The 19368-nt window shown below is 41.1% G+C and overlaps 1 protein-coding gene and 1 pseudogene across 1 annotated transcript; both read right to left on the reverse strand.

Annotated features, from left to right (window-relative positions):
- Nucleotides 1-7363: 7363 nt before the first annotated feature.
- Nucleotides 7364-8851, reverse strand: LOC118887366 (annotated as a pseudogene).
- Nucleotides 8852-16818: 7967 nt separating this feature from the next.
- Nucleotides 16819-18734, reverse strand: LOC118887527 (C-C motif chemokine 2). Its single transcript, XM_036838399.1, has 3 exons — nt 18576-18734; nt 17704-17821; nt 16819-17321 (listed from the first exon to the last, which is right to left on the reverse strand). Exons 1-3 carry the CDS (start codon nt 18649-18651, stop codon nt 17216-17218), a joined length of 300 nt encoding a protein of 99 aa, XP_036694294.1. The 5' UTR covers nt 18652-18734; the 3' UTR covers nt 16819-17215.
- Between the last annotated feature and the right edge of the window lie 634 nt (nt 18735-19368).

Consider the following 19368-nt stretch of genomic DNA (forward strand, 5'->3'; position numbering starts at 1 on the left):
TGATGGCTCTGCCACTAATTAGCTTTGATACCATGGACAACTTACTAGCCACTCTCTGCTAGGTTAAGATGGGAATAATAATCATGCCTACCTTAGAGAATTGTTGGGTGAAACAAATGAGTTAATATATATATAAAGTGCTCTGTGGAGTGATCACTCTGTTACTCTGTAAGTGGAAATTCCTATATATTAGTATTTAGAAAGGGGGCAGATTTTGTGGGCCAGGGGATGCTAGAGAAGGACCTTGAGTCTGACCAGATGGTTTCATCAACATCTTCTCTCCAATTTTCCCAACTGTTTCCAAATAAAGGCATGTTATGCTAGGGACATTCTCCAAGAATGCCTGAGTTACACTAGTGGAGGAACAAAACCCTTCAAAGCTGTGTCAATATAACAAGTTTGGCACATTCAGACATGTTTGGCTGACAAGGTTGAGTGATTATGTTCGCTTCGGAGGAATAATTTCATAACTCTCCTGGGTTTTTAGAGGGCCCTATTAGCAAGGAACTTTACATTCCTGTGTTTCCCTCCAAAGCTCTGGATTTCATCTGGATCAGAGAAACCTCAGTAGGTAGAAATAAACTAAATCTTTAAACATTTAAGTTCAGCAGCTGTTTTGTCCAGTTGCCTGGCTGGCTCTTACAGGTGGGGACAGCTTCACTGGCTGTCGCGCCTCTCTTCCTTGGAAATTCGTCACTCAGTGGTGACGTGAGCTGGATCCATTACTTGCCTCTGGCCTGGAGCCTGATAAATGTGAGACTTTGGTCAGGAATGACTCTGAGTGACGGGCAGAACGTGGGTCCTCACGTTAACAAATGAAATCTTTAACAAATGAAATCTGACCTTCCTGACTGTTTTCCAAAGAATGACTGATGATCAGTGGCCAAGGATCCCAGGAAGCCAGACTCCTTGTTTGTTTTGCAGCTCTGCTCCAGATTTCCTCTAATAATGCAAAGTTATACACAGAATTGAAAGAGACATTAACATTCATTTTATTCCAATCCTTTCTTAAAAAAAAAAAAAAAGAATAGAGACCTTAAGCTTGGGGACCACTAATAAAATCCCTAAGGCAACGTGATGTGTTTTATTTTTTTATTTTTATTGTTTTTTTAACATCTTTATTGGAGTATAATTGCTTTACAATGGTGTCTTAGTTTCTCCTGTATAACAAACTGCATCAGCTATACATTTACATATATCTCCATATCTCCTCCCTCTTGCTTCTCCCTCCCACCCTCCCTATCCCACCCCTCTAGGTGGTCACAAAGCACTGAGCTGATCTCCCTGTGCTATGCGGCTGCTTCCCACTAGATATCTATTTTACATTTGATAGTGTATATATGTCCATGCCACTCTCTCACTTCGTCCCAGCTTACCCTTCCCCCTCCCCGTATCCTCAAGTCCATTCTCTAGTAGGTCTGTGTCTTTATTCCCGTCTTGCCCCTAGGTTCTTCATGACCATTTTTGTTTGTTTGTTTTGGTTTTTGTCACTGTTGTCTGTCTGGCTAGAAGACTACCTCCGTGAGGGTGGGGCTGTGAGCAGCCACTGCTACACCCCAGGACCACTGCATCTATTGAGATGATCATATGGTTTTTCTCCTTCAGTTTGTTAATATGTTTCATCACATTGATTGATTTCCATATATTGAAGAGTCCTTGCATTCCTGGGATAAACCCCACTTGATCATGGTGTATGATCCTTTTAATGTGCTGTTGGATTCTGTTTGCTAGTATTTTGTTGAGGATTTCTACACCTATGTTCATCAGTGATATTGGCCTGTAGTTTTCTTTTTTTTGTGACATCTTTGTCTGGTTTTGGTATCAGGGTGATGGTGGCTTCGTAGAATGAGTTTGGGAGTGTTCCTCCCTCTGCTATATTTTGGAAGAGTTTGAGAAAGATAGGTGTTAGCTCTTCTCTAAATGTTTGATTGAATTCGCCTGTGAAGCCATCTGGTCCCAGGCTTTTGTTTGTTGGAAGTTTTTTAATCACAGTTTCAGTTTCAGTGCTTGTGATTGTCCTGTTTGTATTTTCTATTTCTTCCTGGTTCAGTCTCAGAAGGTTGTGCTTTTCAAAGAATTTGTCCATTTCTTTCAGGTTGTCCATTTTATTGGCATAAAGTTGCTTGTAGTAATCTCTCATGATCCTTTGCATTTCTGCACTGCCAGTTGTTACTTCTTTTTCATTTCTAATTCTATTGATTTCAGTCTTCTTCCTTTTTTTCTTGATGAGTCTGGCTAATGGTTTATCAAATTTGTTCATCTTCTCAAAGAACCAGCTTTTAGTCATATTGATCTTTGTGATCGTTTCCTTCATTTCTTTTTCATTTATTTCGGATCTGATCTTTATGATTTCTTTCCTTCTGCTAACTTTGGGGGTTTCTTTGTTCTTCTTTCTCTAATTGTTTAGGTATAAGGTTAGGTTGTTTATTTGAGATGTTTCTTGTTTCTTGAGTTAGGATTGTATTGCTATAAACTTCCTTGTTAGAACTGCTTTTGCTGCATCCCATAGGTTTTGGGTCGTCGTGTTTTCATTGTCATTTGTTTCTAGGTATTTTTTGATTTCCTCTTTGATTTCTTCGGTGATCTCTTGGTTATTCAGTAGTGCATTGTTTAGCCTCCAGGGGTTTGTATCTTTTACAGTTTTTTTCCTGTAATTGATATCTAGTCTCACAGTGTTGTGGTCGGAAAAGATACTTGATACGATTTCAATATTCTTAAATTTACCAAGGCTTGATTTGTGACCCAAGATATGATCTATCCTGGAGAATGTTCCATGAGCACTTGAGAAGAAAGTGTATTCTGCTGTTTTTGGATGGAATGTCCTATAAATATCAACTAAGTCCATGTTGTTTAATGTATCATTTAAAGCTTGTGCTTCCTTATTTACTTTCATTTTGGATGATCTGTCCATTGGTGAAAGTGAGGTGTTAAAGTCCCCTACTATGATTGTGTTACTGTCGATTTCCCCTTTTATGGCTGTTAGCATTTGCCTTATGTATTGAGGTGCTCCTATGTTGGGTGTATAAATATTTACAATTGTTCTATCTTCTTCTTGGATTGATCCATTTATCATTATGTAATGTCCTTCTTTGTCTCTTGTAATAGTCTTTATTTTAAAGTCTATTTTGTCTGATATGAGAATTGCTACTCCAGCTTTCTTTTGATTTCCATTTGCATGGAATGTCTTTTTCCATCCCTTGCTTTCAGTCTGTATGTGTCCCTAGGTCTGAAGTGGGTCTCTTGTAGACAGCATATACACGGGTCTTGTTTCTGTATCCATTCAGCCAGTCTATGTCTTTTGGTGGGAGCATTTAATCCATTTATATTTAAGGTAATTATTGATATGTATGTTCCTATTACCATTTTCTTAATTGTTTTGGGTTTGTTATTGTAGGTCTTTTCCTTCTCTTGTGTTTCCTGCCTAGAGAAGTTCCTTTAGCATTTGTTGTAAAGCTGGTTTGGTGGTGCTGAATTCTCTTACCTTTTGTTTGTGTGTAAAGGTTTTAATTTCTCCGTCGAATCTGAATGAGATCCTTGCTGGATAGAGTAATCTTGGTTGTAGGTTTTTCCCTTTCTTCACTTTAAATATGTCCTGCCACTCCCTTCTGGCTTGCAGAGTTTCTGCTGAAAGATCAGCTGTTAACCTTATGGGGGTTCCCTTGTATGTTATTTGTTGCTTTTCTCTTGCTGCTTTTAATACTTTTTCTTTATATTTAATTTTTGATAGTTTGATTAATATGTGTCTTGGCGTGTTTCTTCTTGGATTTATCCTGTATGGGACTTTGTGTTCTTCCTGGACTTGATTAACTATACCTTTTCCCATATTAGGCAAGTTTTCAACTATTATGTCTTCAAATATTTTCTCAGTCCCTTTCTTTATCTCTTCTTCTTCTGGGACCCCTTTAATTCGAATGTTGGTGCGTTTAATGTTGTCCCAGAGGTCTCTGAGACTGTCCTCAGTTCTTTTCATTCTTTTTTCTTTATTCTGCTCTGCAGTAGTTATTGCCACTATTTTATCTTCCAGGTCACTTACCCTGTTTTTCTTTCTCAAGATTGTTTGACTATTCATGATCATTTGTGTTTCCATACAAACTGTATAATTTTTTGGCCTAATTCTGTGAAAAATGCTATTGGTAATTTGATAAGGATTGCATTGAATCTGTAGATTGCTGTGAGTGGTATAGTCATTTTCACAATATTGATTCTTCCAATCCAAGAACATGGTATATCTCTCCATTTGTTTGTGTCATCTTTTATTTCTTTCATCAATATCTTATAGTTTTCTGGGTATAGGTCTTTTGCCTCCTTAGATAGCTTTATTCTTAGGTATTTTATTCTTTTTGATGCAATGGTAAATGGGATTGTTTCCTTAATGAGGTATCACCTCACACTGGTCAGAATGGCCATCATCAAAAAAATCTACAAACAATAAATGCTGGAAAGGGGGTGGAGAAAAGGGAACACTCCTACACTGTTGGTGGGAATGTAAACTGGTACAGTCACTATGGAGAACAGTATGGAGATTCCTTAAAAACTAAAAATAGAGCTACCATATGATCTAGCAATCCCACTCCTGGGCATATATCCAGAGAAAACCATAATTTGAAAGGATACATGCACCCCAATATTTACTGCAGCACTATTTACAATAGCCAGGATATGGAAGCAAGCTAAATGTCCATCAACAGAGGAATGGATAAAGAAATTGTGGTGCAGATATACAATGGAATATTATTCAGCCATAAAAAGGACAAAATAATGCCATTTGCAGCAACATGGATGGACCTAGAGATTGTCATACTGAGTGAAGTAAGTCAGACAGAGAAAGACAAATATCATATGATATCACTTATCTGTGGAATCTAAAAAAAGGCTATAAATGAACTTATCTACAAAACAGAAATAGAGTTACAGATGTAGAAAATAAACTTATGGCTACCAGTGGTGTAAGAGAGGGAAGGATACATTGGAAGATTGGAATTGACACATACACACTACTGTATATAAAATAGATAACTGATAAGGACCTACTGTACAGCACAGGGAGGGAAGTCTACTCAATACTCTGTAACGGCCTATATGGCAAAAGAAACTAAAAAAGAGTGGATATATGTATATATATAACAGATTCGTTTTGATGCACACCTGAAACTAACACAGCATTGTAAATCAACTATACCCCACTAAAAATTATAAAAATAAATAAATAAATAGATAAATAAAAAACCTTATATTTAAAAGTCTTGTATTTAAAAGACTCTTATTGTTCATTATATTATCTCATATAGTCCTTTTGGAGCAATCAACTTCAATCTTTCATACAAAGGGTAAAACTGAGGCACAGAATGCTGGAAGTATTTTCCTGAGCCATTGGTCACGGTAAAGCTAGCCTATGCTTCAACGATAACAATCATGACAATCTCAGTAGCTTATTGCAACATTTATTTTCTGTTTATGTCACAGCCTGATATTGGTCAGGTTGCTTTGTCAAGAGTGCTCTCTTCTGAGGAGTGACTAAGATCCAGCTTGTTTGTAAATTACAGCCACCATCTGGAACGTGTGGCCTCCAAGTTCACTGAGGCAGGGAGAGAGAGAGTGGATAGATTGTGTAGGATGTTTCAAAGACCCAGGCATGGATGCAGTTTATATCACATCTGCCTACATCCTGTTGACCTTCATGCATCACATGACTCTAGTCTAAGTGCAAAGGAGGCTGAGAAATGAAGAGGAGCACATAAATTTTGATTAGGGCTGATCGTTTCTATCATAGTCTGTCCTTTGCTCACTTCCTTCTCAACATAGGTTAACACAATTAACCTATCCCCGAGAGAGAGACAACCCAAGGTCCTATGTAGTCATTGCATCAACCTAAATGTCCAGGATCTCTGGATGGCAGGTGGTCCTCTCTGTCAGGTGAAGATACGGATATATTTTGTCCAGTGACCTATGAACTAAAAAGACAAACTGTTTGCCCCTAATGTAATATATCAAGTTTGCAGAGGACAGTCTACTTGCCATCAACGCCCTCATTCATGGAGGGGAAGATGGTAGACCCCAGTGGACAGTACTGTGTCGCAATCCTGCAGTCCTTCAGGCAGAGGTTGGAAAAGTCCCTCACCCTTGATGAGGCTTGATTCTGCAATCTGGGGAGTCTCTTTTGTCTTTCTGATCCTGGCTCCTGATTGCCTTTGTGAGAACCCTCCTTTTACATTATTCCCCTTGGCCACCTTTGAAGTGGATGTGGAAGAGAGACATGATCTTCTATGCGGGCTCTGCAGCCTTTGAAGACTGCTTGCTGCACTGTAGTGTTTGGAGCTTGTTTTCATCTTGAACTGTCAATGGCTTCTCTCTTTGTTTTTTTCTGTTTGTTTTTTTTTCCAGTCCAAGCCCATTCATTCACCGTTTTAATGGCAATATAGTATAATTCTCTTGATAACTTAGTAGGCTGATACCTTTCCACTCAGTCAATTTCATATGCCAACAACCACAGCCCAAGTTTATTTCTGGATAAACTTCTCAAATGGTTTCTGCTTTTTCTTCTCCCTCTCTCTCTTTCTCTTTCTCTTCCTCTTATTAATGGAGCTTGAAATGGCAAGGCTACAACTTAAATCTGATTCTCCCCTAAGTCACTTCATCCAACTAAGAGTTCTTTTTCTGAATTTTATTACTAAAATTCTTTTACTTTTTCCCCTTAAACTCCTTCTTTTAAGGTTTGGGACCCAGAAACAGATGGCTTTCCCAACAATCTCAGGTCCTGGATCTGGAGACTTTATTCTATTTCATTTCTACTTTAAAACCTGTCCGTTCTTTTCTGAGCTCATCTCTTTCTTGCAATACTTTAACAAATGAAGACAAAAACAACCAATATATGACTAATGTATATTTTTCATACTCTCTCCTTGGAGCTACAGTTTCAGCAGACAGGACCTCACAGCTTTGACCCTTTGTAACATGAACCTCCATCTCTTCAACCTGAGATATTAGCTTCCTTGCTGCTGCTGCTGAATGTCTAATCAATACCACACATTTTAGGTTTTTAATGGCAAATCAGTGAGGTAGAGGGGAGAGGAGCGCCCTGTAGTTTTTAGGGTACTGATGTGATGTGAGGTGTCCAAGGGTCTGCATTTAAATCCCACTTTTATTAAATTAATTAACTGAATTAATTCCATGTCACATTAAATTAGAATATTACTTTTAAAAATATAAAATATTATGGAAGAAAAACTATGATTCAAATTATTACACAAAGCTCACATTCTTTAGAATTATAATAAAATTATCTCAGAATGCATCTTGGGAAGGATAGGGAATATAAATTAATTGTTTCTTAGGTGCCAGCTTGGCTTCAGTGCACCCATGAGTGTCAAAGCTTTGGTGTTTGAGTTTTCTTGTCCTGAGATCCTGGACCCATTTCTGCTTGGGGTCAGCACAGACCTCCTTGGCCAGTTTGGGCTTGAAGCTGTGGAGGAGAGACGGCACAGTTAGATGGGGAGCCTTGAGTATTCAGGCCTGGGAGTGTAACCTACTGTATAGGAAACATGCCTGGCCCAATAGTCTGGATGATGGAGCTGCCCCAGGGATGGAGGAGGAGAAGGGGCCTTAGGAGAAGCAGCTGCCTTTGCTGGTCCAGGGGAAACCATCCTGGCTCCTGGATGAAGGAACTGTAGAGCTGAACCAATGACTGGACAGGACCTGGGAGGGAGAGGTCTCTTTATTTTCTTGAATTCAGTTTTCCCAATGGAAAATTTCTAGAATTGGATTAGAGATGGTTTAAAGCATCTCCAGCTCAGTCTGATAATAACCCTATCCACTGCCCCGGGGGAAGAACTCAGGACCGAGGGTTGAACGTGGGTGGTCGTGGTCCACTCACATCACAGCTTCCTGGGGACACTGGCTGCTGATAATTCTTCTGTAGCTCTCCAGCTTCTGGATGGGGATCTACTTATTGGTGAGTCTATAGTAGCAGGTGGTTGAATGATTAATTCCTTCTTAGTGAAACAACAAAAGAAAGGCTACTTAGACTGTGTTCTGGGGCTTTCTGTTTATAAAGTAGAGAAGCATAGAAGGAGGAGTCAAAGAAAAGGGAAACTGCCCATCCTAAATCCAGTGGTCTGCCCTTTGAGGTGTTCCTTAAACTCTCCGTCTCACTTGCATGTGCTGTAAAGTGGGAGGGCACCATCACCAAATGAGAGGAGAAGAACTGACTGCAACTCTGGGCTGACATGCTTGGAGGGGCGAATAGAATATTACAATTCCTTAGGGCAAAAGGACCTCAGGTATGGGTCCTCTATTAGGCTCCAGCCAATCTATGCCCAGTCATGAATTTTCCTGATACCCACTGCCTCTGCAGAGATACGTCTCTGGAGTCCAGATTCTGGGTCTCCTCCTTTGCCCTCCACCATATCTGGAAATATTCTGCACACCCACTGGTACAGACCCTCTCTCTTTGATATCCTGGTCCCCAAACACTGCTGAAAGGAGCCAGGGTAGTAACTGCAGTAGGATCATGTTTCCAGAGCTGGAGTTCTGGAAGGAGCTGAATTTGGTGTCCACAGCTGGAATTCCCATCCCGGCTTTGCCCAGGAGAAGCCGTGCAGTCAGGCTTATTCCTTATCCTTCTCAGACTTTTCCGATCTTGTAAAAACAGTTGTTAAAGTGAGAGTGTGGATACCCCTCTGCTCTGAAGGCCCATCATGACCTAGAGACGGGGTGATGTGCTTCAAAGGGAAGAAGAGGGGGGCTTGCGTGGCTGAGCGAGCACCTGGGTGCTGAAGGCGGCTGTTGTGAGCGGTAGACACAGGAGGACTACAGAGACCTCTATGCTGGGGGGTGAGGACTTGAGCTTCACCATGGCAGTTGCTGGTTTCTGAGTTGGTCTCAGCCTCTCTTCCCCTCTGGTGGCTCTGCCTACTTTTTATAGAGAGCACACAGGAATAGGGAGAAAGTCAGTGGGTGAGAGGCCCTTATTCTTCTGGGTGAATCACAGGATGGAGTAATAAATCGGCCGAGCCATCACCCTGCCCTGAGGAAGCTGTTAGGAGATAGAGAAAAGTGTGAGTTGATGCTGGCCTGTTTTCCTTCTAAGATCAGGAGCGGTAGGGGAGGTAGGGGCTATACCCAGTCAGATCACAGGATGTGACCTCTGGCTGTTATTAAGCGCTCTGCTTTTTGAAATAAAACACTTTCTGTAGAACAAGGAAGGAAGTAGGGATACCAAGGTCAAGGAGATGAAAGGAATTTCCCCATTTTCCTTTTAGGCTCCCGGGTGCAAGGCCAGGGAACATAGACCATGTATCTTAATGTAAGGAGTGTAAAAGAATTTGCAGACACGTTTTAAAACCACTGTTTTAGCTTTCAACCTTACACTGTTGGGTGTGATGTTAGCTGTGGGCTTGTCATCTATGGCTTCTGTTATGTTGAGGTATGTTCCTTTTATACCCCTTTTGTTGAAAGTTTTTATCATGAAAGGATGTTGTATTTCATCAAATGCTTTTTCTGCATCTGTTGAGAAAATCGTGGTTTTTATCTTTCATTCTATTAATGTGGTGTATCACATTTATTGATTTGTGCATGTTGAACCATAGTTATGTCTCAGGGATAAATCCACTTGATCATGGTATAAGATCCTTTACATGTGCTCTTGAATTCAGCTTGGGATATTTTGAGGATTTTTGCATTTATATTCATCAGGAACATGGGCTGTAGGTTTCTTTTCTTGTAGTGTTTAGCTTTGATATCGGGTAATGCTGGCCTTGTAAAATTAGTTTGAGAGTGCTTCCTTCTCTTCAAATTTTTGGAAGACTTTGTGAAAAATTGGCATTAATTCTTCTTTAAATGTTTGGTAGAATTCATCAGAGAAACCTTTTAGTCCTGGGCTTTTCTTTGTTAGAAGATTTTCGATTGCCTATTCAATCTCCTTACTTATTATTGGTCTGTTCAGATTTCCTGTTTCTTCATGACTTGGTTTTGGTCGTTTGTAAGTTTCTAGGAATTGATCCATTACTTCTAGGTTATCTAATTTGTTGGTGTAAACTGTTCATGTAGTCCCTTATGACCCTTTGTATTTCTGTGGTATTGGTTGTAATGTCTTCTTTTTAATTTCTGATTTTATATTTATTTGAGTCTTCTATTTATTTGAGCCTTCTTTCTTCTTTTTCTTAGTTTTCTCAGTGTAACTAACTGTCAACTTTTGTTTATCTTTTCAAAAAACAAAAACCAACAGCTCTTAGTTTTGTTGATCTTTTCTGTTGTTTTTCTGGACTCAGTTTAATTTATTTCTGTTCTGATCTTTGTTATTTCCTTTCTTCTGCTAGCTTTGGGCTGAGTTTGTTCCTCTTTTTTCTAGTTTCTTAAGGTGTACAGTTAGGTTGTTTATTTGAGATCTTTTTTTTTTTTTCTTGATGAAGGCATTTATCACTATACACTTCCCTCTTAGAGTGTTTTTGCTGCATCCTATAAGTTTTGTTGTATTGTGTTTCCATTTCTACTTGTTTCAAGATCTTTTTTTTGATCTCCCTTTTGATTCTTCATTGACCCATTGTTCAGGAGTGTGTTGTTTCATTTTCATATTTGTGAATTTTCCAGTTTTTCTCCTGTTATTGATTTATGGTTTCATACCATTGTGTTCAGAAAAAATACTTGGCATAATTTCAATCTTTTTAAATTTGCTAAGACTTATTTTGTTATCTATAATATGATCTATCCTGGAGAATGTTTGGTGTGTGATTGAGAAGAATGTGTATTCTGCTGCTGTTGGATGAAATGTTTTGTATATGCCTGTCAGGTGCATTTGGTCTAAAGTATAGTTCAAGTCTAATATTTTCTTATTGATCTTCTGTCTGGATGATCTAGCCATTATTGAAAATGAGGTATTTAAGTCCCCTACTAATATTGTTGTCTATTTCTCCCTTTAGATCTGTTAGTATTTGCTTAATATATTTAGTTGCCTCAATATTGGGTGCATATGTGCTTATGATTGTTATATTCTCTTGATGAACTGACACCTTTATCCTTGTATAATGACCTTCTTTGTTTCTTCTTACAGTTTTTGACTTAAAGTCTATTTTGTCTGATATAAGTATAGCTACTTCTGCTCCCTTTTGGTTTCTACTTGCATCAAATATCTTTTTTCACCCCTTCACTTTGAGTCTGTGTGTGTCCTTAAAGCTGAAGTGAGTCTCTTGTAGGAAGCATATAGTTGGGTCTTGTCTTTTTAATCCATTCAGCCACACTATGCCTTTTTTGGAGAATTTAATCCATTCACATTTAGAGTAATAATTGGTAGGTAAGGACTTAGGACTGCCTTCTTATTGTTTTCTTAACAATTTTGTAGTTCCCTTGAACCTTTCTTCCTCTCTCACTGCCTTCCTTTGTGAACTGATGCTTTTTCATAGTGGTATGCTTTGATTCCCTTCTCTTTATCTTTTATGTATCTGCTCTAGTTTTTTGCTTTGTGTTTACCATGAGGCTTACATAATATATCTTATAGACACAACAGTCTATTTTACACTGTTAACAACTTTACTTTGATTGCATACAAAAACTCTACTCATTTATCCCCCTTTTATGTTTGTTATGTTACAATTAACCTTTTTGTGTATCATGTAACCATTAACAAATTATTGTAGCTATATTTATTTTTAATACTTTTGTCCTTTAACCTTTGTACTAGAGTTACATGTAAAATCATATTACAGTATTAGAGTATTCTGAATTTGACTATATGCGTACCTTTACCACTGTATTGTATATTTTCATATAACTAATTAATGTCCTTTCATTTCAGCTTGGAGAACCCCTTTCAGCATTTCTTGTAAGGCAGGTCTAGAGGTGATAAACTCCCTCAGTTTTTGTTTATCTGGGAAAATCTTATCTTTTCTTCACTTCTGAAGGACAACTTTTCCAGGTAGAGTGTTCTTGGTTGGCAGCTTTTTTTTTTTCTTTCAGCACTTTCACTATAACATCCAACTCTCTTCTGACTGCAAGGTTTTTGCTGAGAAATCCACTGACAACCTTATGGGAGTTACTTTTTTAAGTTACAAGCTTCTTTTCTCTTGTACTTTTAAGATTCTCTCTGTCTTTGATTTTTGACTGTTTTATTACAACATGTCTTGGAGAAGATCTCTTTGAGTTTGTTTGGGAACCTATGAATTTCATGAACTTGAATATCCAAATCTCTCTCCAGATTTGTGAAGTTCTTAGCCACTATTTCTTTAAATAAGCTTTCTGCCCCCTTCTCCCTCTCTTCTCCTTCTGGGACTCCAATAATTCACAGATTGTTTCTTTTGACAGTATTCAATAGATCACAAAGTCTTTCTTCACTCTTTTTACTTCTTTTTTCTTTGTTCTCCTCTGACTAATAATTTCAAAGGTCTTGCCTTCTATTTCACAAATTCTTCTTGGTCCATTCTGCTGTTGATGGCATCTATTGTATTTTTCATTTCATTCATTGTATCTCCAGCCACAGAATTTTTAAAAATGATTTTCTATCTCCTTGTTAAACTTCTTATTTTGTTTGTGTATATATTTTTTGACTAATTTTGTTGAATTGTCTTTCTCCATGTTCTTGTAGCTCATTGAGATTCCTTTAAAAGGACATTTAAAATTCTTTTTCAGGTAAATAATAGATCTCAGTGTCTTTGGGTCAGTTACTGGAAGATTATTGTGATCCTTTGATGGTGTCACCTTTCCTCGACTTTTCATGTTCCTTGAAGTCTTGTGTTGCTTTCTTTGAATCTGAAGTAGCAGTCACTCCCTCTGGTCTTTACTGAGTGACTTCAGGAGAGAAATACCTCCTGTCAACCCTGCTAGGGATTTTGAGGTTCTCTCAGAACTTCTAAAAATATGCTTGCTCCATGCTTTAAGCTCCCCTTTGTGGCAGAATTCTTTAACTTGCATGCCTTCTCTCAAGCCTGCCAAGTGCTTGACAGCCTCCTTTGCTTTCTCAAGGGCGGGGTTAAAGCCCAAGTAGATCTCTCCGTGAGGCACAGATTCAGGCCAGCTTTCTGCATGTGCTCTCTAGCTGTCTGCCAAAGCTCGCTCTTGCCATTGTTGGGAACACTCAGAGGGAGCCAGCCACAGGTTTGGTGTGTGTGTGTGTGGGTGAGGCTCATGGAGTGCTGGGGTGCCCGTGGGCCACTTAGGGGGATCTGCAGCTGAGATCTTGCAGGCTTCTCGGAGTCTGCAATGCAATTACTAGGATCTGTATCCTTCTAATGCCTCCCCAAAGTTCTATCTGCTGCTCTCCCAGCCTCTTCCTGCCCCCTAGTCATGTATGTAGTTCGGAATCAAGACTCTGTAAGGAGCAGGAAAGAAATGGGTTTCTGGGGCAGTGTCCACACAGCTGGGGAGCTGGGGAAGTTCACACACACAATCTCACTCCCTGCCCCCCAACCTCCCAGGAGAAAGCACAGCAGCTCAGAATGTCCTTCTTGGCACTGAGCTGTACCACTTTGGGGGAGGGGTAATGCAGGTAACATGGAACTGGTCCTGTTACGCTCTCCAATGCATCCAAACTTGATTTTTTTGCTCCAACTGCGTGGTGTGCTGGAACATCTCCACTGGAAACCTGGACTTCCACAAAGACTCTCTCATCTGTGGGTAATTGGCTAAGACACTGTTCTCCAGGAGCTTCCAAACCACAGACAGGAGAGGCTGGTGCCAATTCATGGGCTACTGCAGATTTCACACCTAGGACTTCGATCTATATGCTTTTGACCTGATGAATGGGTGGGCAAGACTCCTCCCAGGTCCCGTGGCATACAGTGCTCGATCCCACAGCTCCAAAAAGGCATTTTTGTTCATGGATAACTGAAAAATTGTTGTTGTTGATGGGGAGATATGAGCAAGGGACATCTTATTTGGTCATCTTACTGACTTCACTCTTCTTTCCATTACTTTTTAAATTTTCTTGTGTTCCATAGTTTCTCGTGTACCATTTTATTTCCTCTTCTCTTTTATTGTATATTTTTGAGTTATTGTCTTAGTGGGCACTATGAGGATTACTGCTATTATTGTAATTTGTAACAATCTAGTTCAGGTTAATACCATCTTAATTTCAATAGTATATGTGAACTTTGATCCTATATAGCTCTCCCGCTATATGCAGGGAAGATGAATGAAGGATCACAGAATCTGGCTAATGCCTATCACCTGCCCCTTCTCTCTCTCTCTCTCTCTCTCTCTGGCTTATTTCTTTTGCCCCAGTCTTTTATTCACCATTATCAGGTGTGTGGGGAGAAGGTGGAAAGGGTGGGCGGGGGGGGCAGAGAAAAAAAAAAAGGTTGCTATGAATAGAGGAGGGGGCCAGGAGCTAAGGGATGCAGAAAGCCTCTAGAAGTTGGAAGAGGTAAGAAAACTGATTCTCCCTTAGAGTCTCCAGAAGGAATGCAGCCCTACAGACCCATTTTAAACATCTCCAGAACTGTAAGATAATATATTTGTATTGTTTTAAGGCATTAAGTTTATGATAATTTGTTACAGTGGCAATAAGGAATGAATACAGATTTTGGTACCGGGAAGTGGGGTGCTGCTATTACAAATACTAAAACATGTAGAAGTGACTTTAGAATGGGGCAATGAGAAGAGGCTGGAAGAATCTTGAGCATGATAGGAAAAGCCTAGGTTTCCTGGAACAGACTGTTGGCAGTGACGGGATATGAATACACTTGGCATTCCCTCTTAAAACAGGGCCTCTTGCCAGTGCTTTGTGCTCAGAGATTCGTCACGCAAGGAGCAAGGAATCCCATGCTTAGCTGGAACAACAGCAACAACAAAAATGGATTCAAGGTTTTCTGAAAGTGAGTAGATATGGGTTGCAAAGGGAATGTGAGTAGATTATTTTGGGGACTTGAGCACAGGCATTGCCCCGCCCCTAAGCCTCCCCTCTTTCCAGACCCTCCACTTCAAATCAGCCTGGCATTAGAGGGTCTGATGCTCAGTAAGCTGTAGGGTGATGCCCCATTTGCATGCACTTCATTCTGTTTTTGCCTCCTGGCATCCACTGCAATTTGAGCGGTCAAGGCTGAGGATTGGAGGAGTGAAGGACGGACGGGGGTACTGTTGGACCTGGCACGAGGGTCAGTGAGTTCCATTAATAGCTGCCAGTGAATTGTCTGCTGACTGATGTACCAGGGCCCTTTGGGAGTGTCCCTTGGAGCTCTGATGGAATCCCTCAGCCAGAATCAGGGACTCCAGATGGGCTCAGGAATCTGGATTCCTAGAAGCAGAATCCCCTCTCTTCCTCTTCAGCTCTAGGTGGTAGAAATGAAAGTTTTCCAAAAGACATACCCCCAGATCCCAAAACCTAGGGTCTGCTGGGTTCCTACTTGTAATACAACATCATCCCCATTTTACTGATGGAGACTCAGAATACTCAACCTGCCCTAGGTAACAGAGTGAGTCAGTGCCAGTTCCGGGATTAGAACCTAAGTGTCCTGCCAACCAGGGTTCTCCCCTACTGCCAAAGGCACTGCCTGATCTAGCTTGATACAGCAGCCCTCTCCCCACAAGAGTGGCCTCGGTATCTGCAAATTCACCGTGCAGAGTTTATTCACAGGGAAAGATATTTGCTTTCCTTAGTGGAGGAACTGTCTGTGTCTAGGTAGGTCAAATGCCTCACAGGTAGGTCAAAAACCATGCAAAGGGGCTTCCCTGGCGGCGCAGTGGTTGAGAATCTGCCTGCCAATGCAGGGAACAAGGGTTCGAGCCCTGGTGCAGGAAGATCCCACATGCCACGGAGCAACTAAGCCTGTGTGGAGAAACTAAGCCTGTGCGCCACAACTACTGAGCCTGTGCTCTAGAGCCCATGTGCCACAACTACTGAAGCCTGCGTGCCTAGAGCCCGTGCTCCGCAACAAGAGAAGCCACCACAATGAGAAGCCCGCACACGGCAACGAAGGGTAGCCCCCGCTCGCTGCAACTAGAGAAGGCACGTGCGCAGCAACGAAGACCCAATGCAGCCAAAATATAAATAAATAAATAAAACCCTTTGCTCAACCTTCCTTCCTAATCTTCCCTGTCACTTGACACAGACATGGAGCCCAATTCTCATCTAATTGGTTTTCTCCCTCTTTGATGGGCATGTCATCATCATTTTTACCTCTAGATATTTGGTCCCACTCTTCTCCTTTTCTTTTCCTTTTTCTTTTTTCTTTTTTGGCCATGCCACATGGCTTGTGGGATTTTAGTTTCCCGACCAGGGATTGAAACTTGGCCCTCGGCAGTGAGATCACACAGAGTCCTAACCACTGGACCGCCAGGGAATTGCCTCTCTTTTTCTTAATGATCTTGTAATTTGTCTAGAAAAATCTCATACATTCATCAAAGATAAGTTCAAGTCATATATTCTTAATGAATCTTATCGATGGTCATTAAGTCTCTCCCTGATTTCCCAATGTCTACAGTGTCTGTATTACTCCAAGTTGGAGGATTAACAGGAGGGGGAGAAATTGGAGGAAAGTAACACAGTTAGAGGAAAGTTGCAATAGATTATAGGAGATATTGAGGGCAGGGGTCAAGGGCTGTGAGCAAAAGGATGGGGGTGGGTGGGCTGTTGCTAAACAGGTGACAAGGGTCATTGGGATCTGGGCAGATGGTGTCGGGGATTGGAGTGGTAGTGATGAAATGCCTGATTGGATCCTGCCATAAAAATTCTTCTGTAGGCACTCAGATGAGCTCACCCAGTGGAAAAGACCAGAGCCAGTTCACATTCTTATTCTTCCAAAACATGAGCCCCATGCTCTGAAACCCTGCTCCTCCCCCTTCACCAAGATTATACTCAGCTTTTTAATTTCCTTCAAGAAAATGTCAAAAGACAGGTTTTGTACAAAAATATATATATTTTCTTCAATAGTTACATAATATACATTTCCACAATAGCACTTTCAGCAATGACTTAGAATGTAAAACAAAAAGTTTTTTCATTAATCATCCTTGCAAGGACCCTCCCGCCATCCCAGGGGTAGAATTGGGATTCACAGAGGAAAGCAATTTGCCCAAATCTCCATTTAAAAAAAAAAACAAAACACTAGTAGTCATGGAAGATAAACTTAAAACATCAATAACTTAAATAAGATTAATATTACTTAAGACATCATGTTTCATATCAATAAAGTTCATACTCTTTAAAATTATAATAAGATAACATCAGAGGGCAGTTAAGGAAAGCTAGAAGAAAACAAATTGTCTTCAGATTCTCGGGTTGTGGAGGGAGTGCTCAAGGCTTTGGAGTTTGCCTTTTCTTATCCAGATGTCCCATGGAGTCCTGGACCCACTTCTGCTTGGGGTCTGCACAGATCTCCTTGCCCAGTATGGTCTTGAAGCTGTGGAGGAGAGAGGGGACGGTTAGATGGAGTTCCGTTGAGATTTCAGCCTGTGAATGCAGGCTATTTGCTCCAAGACGCTGCCATGGGAACTTGAGGAGGAAGGCAGGTGGAAGGAGGGAGCCCAGGGCAAGTCAGTCCTGTAGATGGCACAGTTAAAGCCATCCTGATTTCAGGCTAAAGAAACTGGGATGGTCTGAATAAGCACCCAGATGGAGAGTGATGTTAGGAGTAACTTTTTCCCTTGTGGCTGCAGTTTTTCCGTTGGGCACCTTTGGATATTGGATTAGGTCATGTAACTCTCTGACTTTACATTTGTGAGCCATGCCCCTAGTGCCCCGAGGAAGAACTGGACCACGGAGGCCTGAAGTGTTAAACTCACATCACAGCTTCTTTGGGACACTTGCTGCTGGTGACTCTTCTATAGCTCATCAGCCTCTGTGTCGAGATCTTCTTATTGGTGAGTGTATAGCAGCAGGTGACTGGGGAGTTAATTGCATCTGAAAATAGAACCACAAAGAAAAAGCACTTTAGGATGGAATAGGTTCTTTCTGATCTCAATCAGAGCAGAAAAGAGGAGTAAGGAGAACACAAAACGGAGTCAGGAGTGGAGGTAGAACTGCTTAAATCCCAATACTTCTGCCTATGCTAGAATAGCATACAAACTCAGTTTCCTATGCTCTAAAATGGGTATATAGCATCGATAATGAACTGAGGGAAGGGAGCTCTGTTAAAACTAAATAACTTTTGGAAGTGCTGTTAGGAGGAGCTAATAATCCAAGTTATCGGGGTCAGGGACACAACAGCTGTGGGTCCCCTTTAGGCTCCAAGTAATCGATGCTTGGTTGTGAGTTTCCCTGGTACCCACTGCCTCTGCAAAACTGAGTCTCTGGAGTCCAGATTCCAGGTCTCCTCCTCTGCCCTCCACACTATCTGGAAATACCCTGCCAGAGAACCCCCTCTCTTTATATCCCAGTCCCCAAATGTTGCTGAAAGGAGCCAGGGCAGTAACCGCTCTGGGTTCATGCTTCCAGAGCTGGAGTCCTGGAAGGAGCTGGATTTGGGGTCTACAGCTGGAATTCTCATCCAGGCTCTGCCCAAGGGAAGCTCTGTGATCAAGCTCACTCCTATGCCTCTCTGACTTTCCTGATCTTGTAGTTAAAGCGAGAGTGTGGGTACACTTCCGCTCTGATGGCCCATCATGACCCAGAGATGGGGTGATGTGCTTCAAAGGGAAAGAGACAGGGGGCTTACCTGGCTGGGCGAGCACCTGGGTGCTGAAGACAGCTGCTGTGAGCAGCAGACACAGGAGGGCTGCGGACACCTTCATGTTGGAGGGAGAGGATTCAAGATTCAGCGTGGGAGCCGTTGGTTTCTGGATTGATCTCAGCCTCTCTGCTCCTGCAGTGGCTTTGCCTGCCTTTTATTGAAAACCAAGAGGGTGGAGCAATGGGAGAGAGGTTGGCCCAGGGCAACATCATCCTCAATGAATGATGAAGTGGAATCTTGAAAGTGCTGAGCAAGTGAAGCACCCGAGGACGTTTCCAGGAAGTAGGAGAGAGAAGCGGTAGGTCAGGACTGGGCACTTTTTCCATTCGCAGCTGAGATGAAAAGAAATGGGAGGAACAGTTATATCCCGAGAGACCACAGACATAAACCAAATGGTTTATTCTTAAGGATTCCGCTTTCTCCGAAGTGAAAACTCTGCAGAGAAGAAAGGAAGCAAGGGAAAGAGAGGTCATAAGGACGATGAAAGCATCTCTGAGCTTAATCCTGGTTTAACCCTGGTCCACCTTCAAGCAACATCCCAGGGGACCTTCAAACCAAGAAAGGGTCCTGAAGTCTTGGCAGCCTCCCCGAACAGCGTGTTAAATCCCTTTGCTCTTTAGAATGTAGGATGGTGGCACAATTGAAGCTTAGCCAAACTATAGGGTTTTTTTAAACTATAAAAGTGAATTCTAGAATCATCGGATTTAAGACTTGGAAGAAGCCATCTAGATCATGTAGTGCTGCAAAAGAAATTTTCATGTAATACTAATGCAGTACT

The sequence above is a fragment of the Balaenoptera musculus genome, chromosome 20 (genome assembly GCF_009873245.2).
Source record: "Balaenoptera musculus isolate JJ_BM4_2016_0621 chromosome 20, mBalMus1.pri.v3, whole genome shotgun sequence".
In the NCBI taxonomy this organism is placed as follows: Eukaryota; Metazoa; Chordata; class Mammalia; order Artiodactyla; family Balaenopteridae; genus Balaenoptera; species Balaenoptera musculus.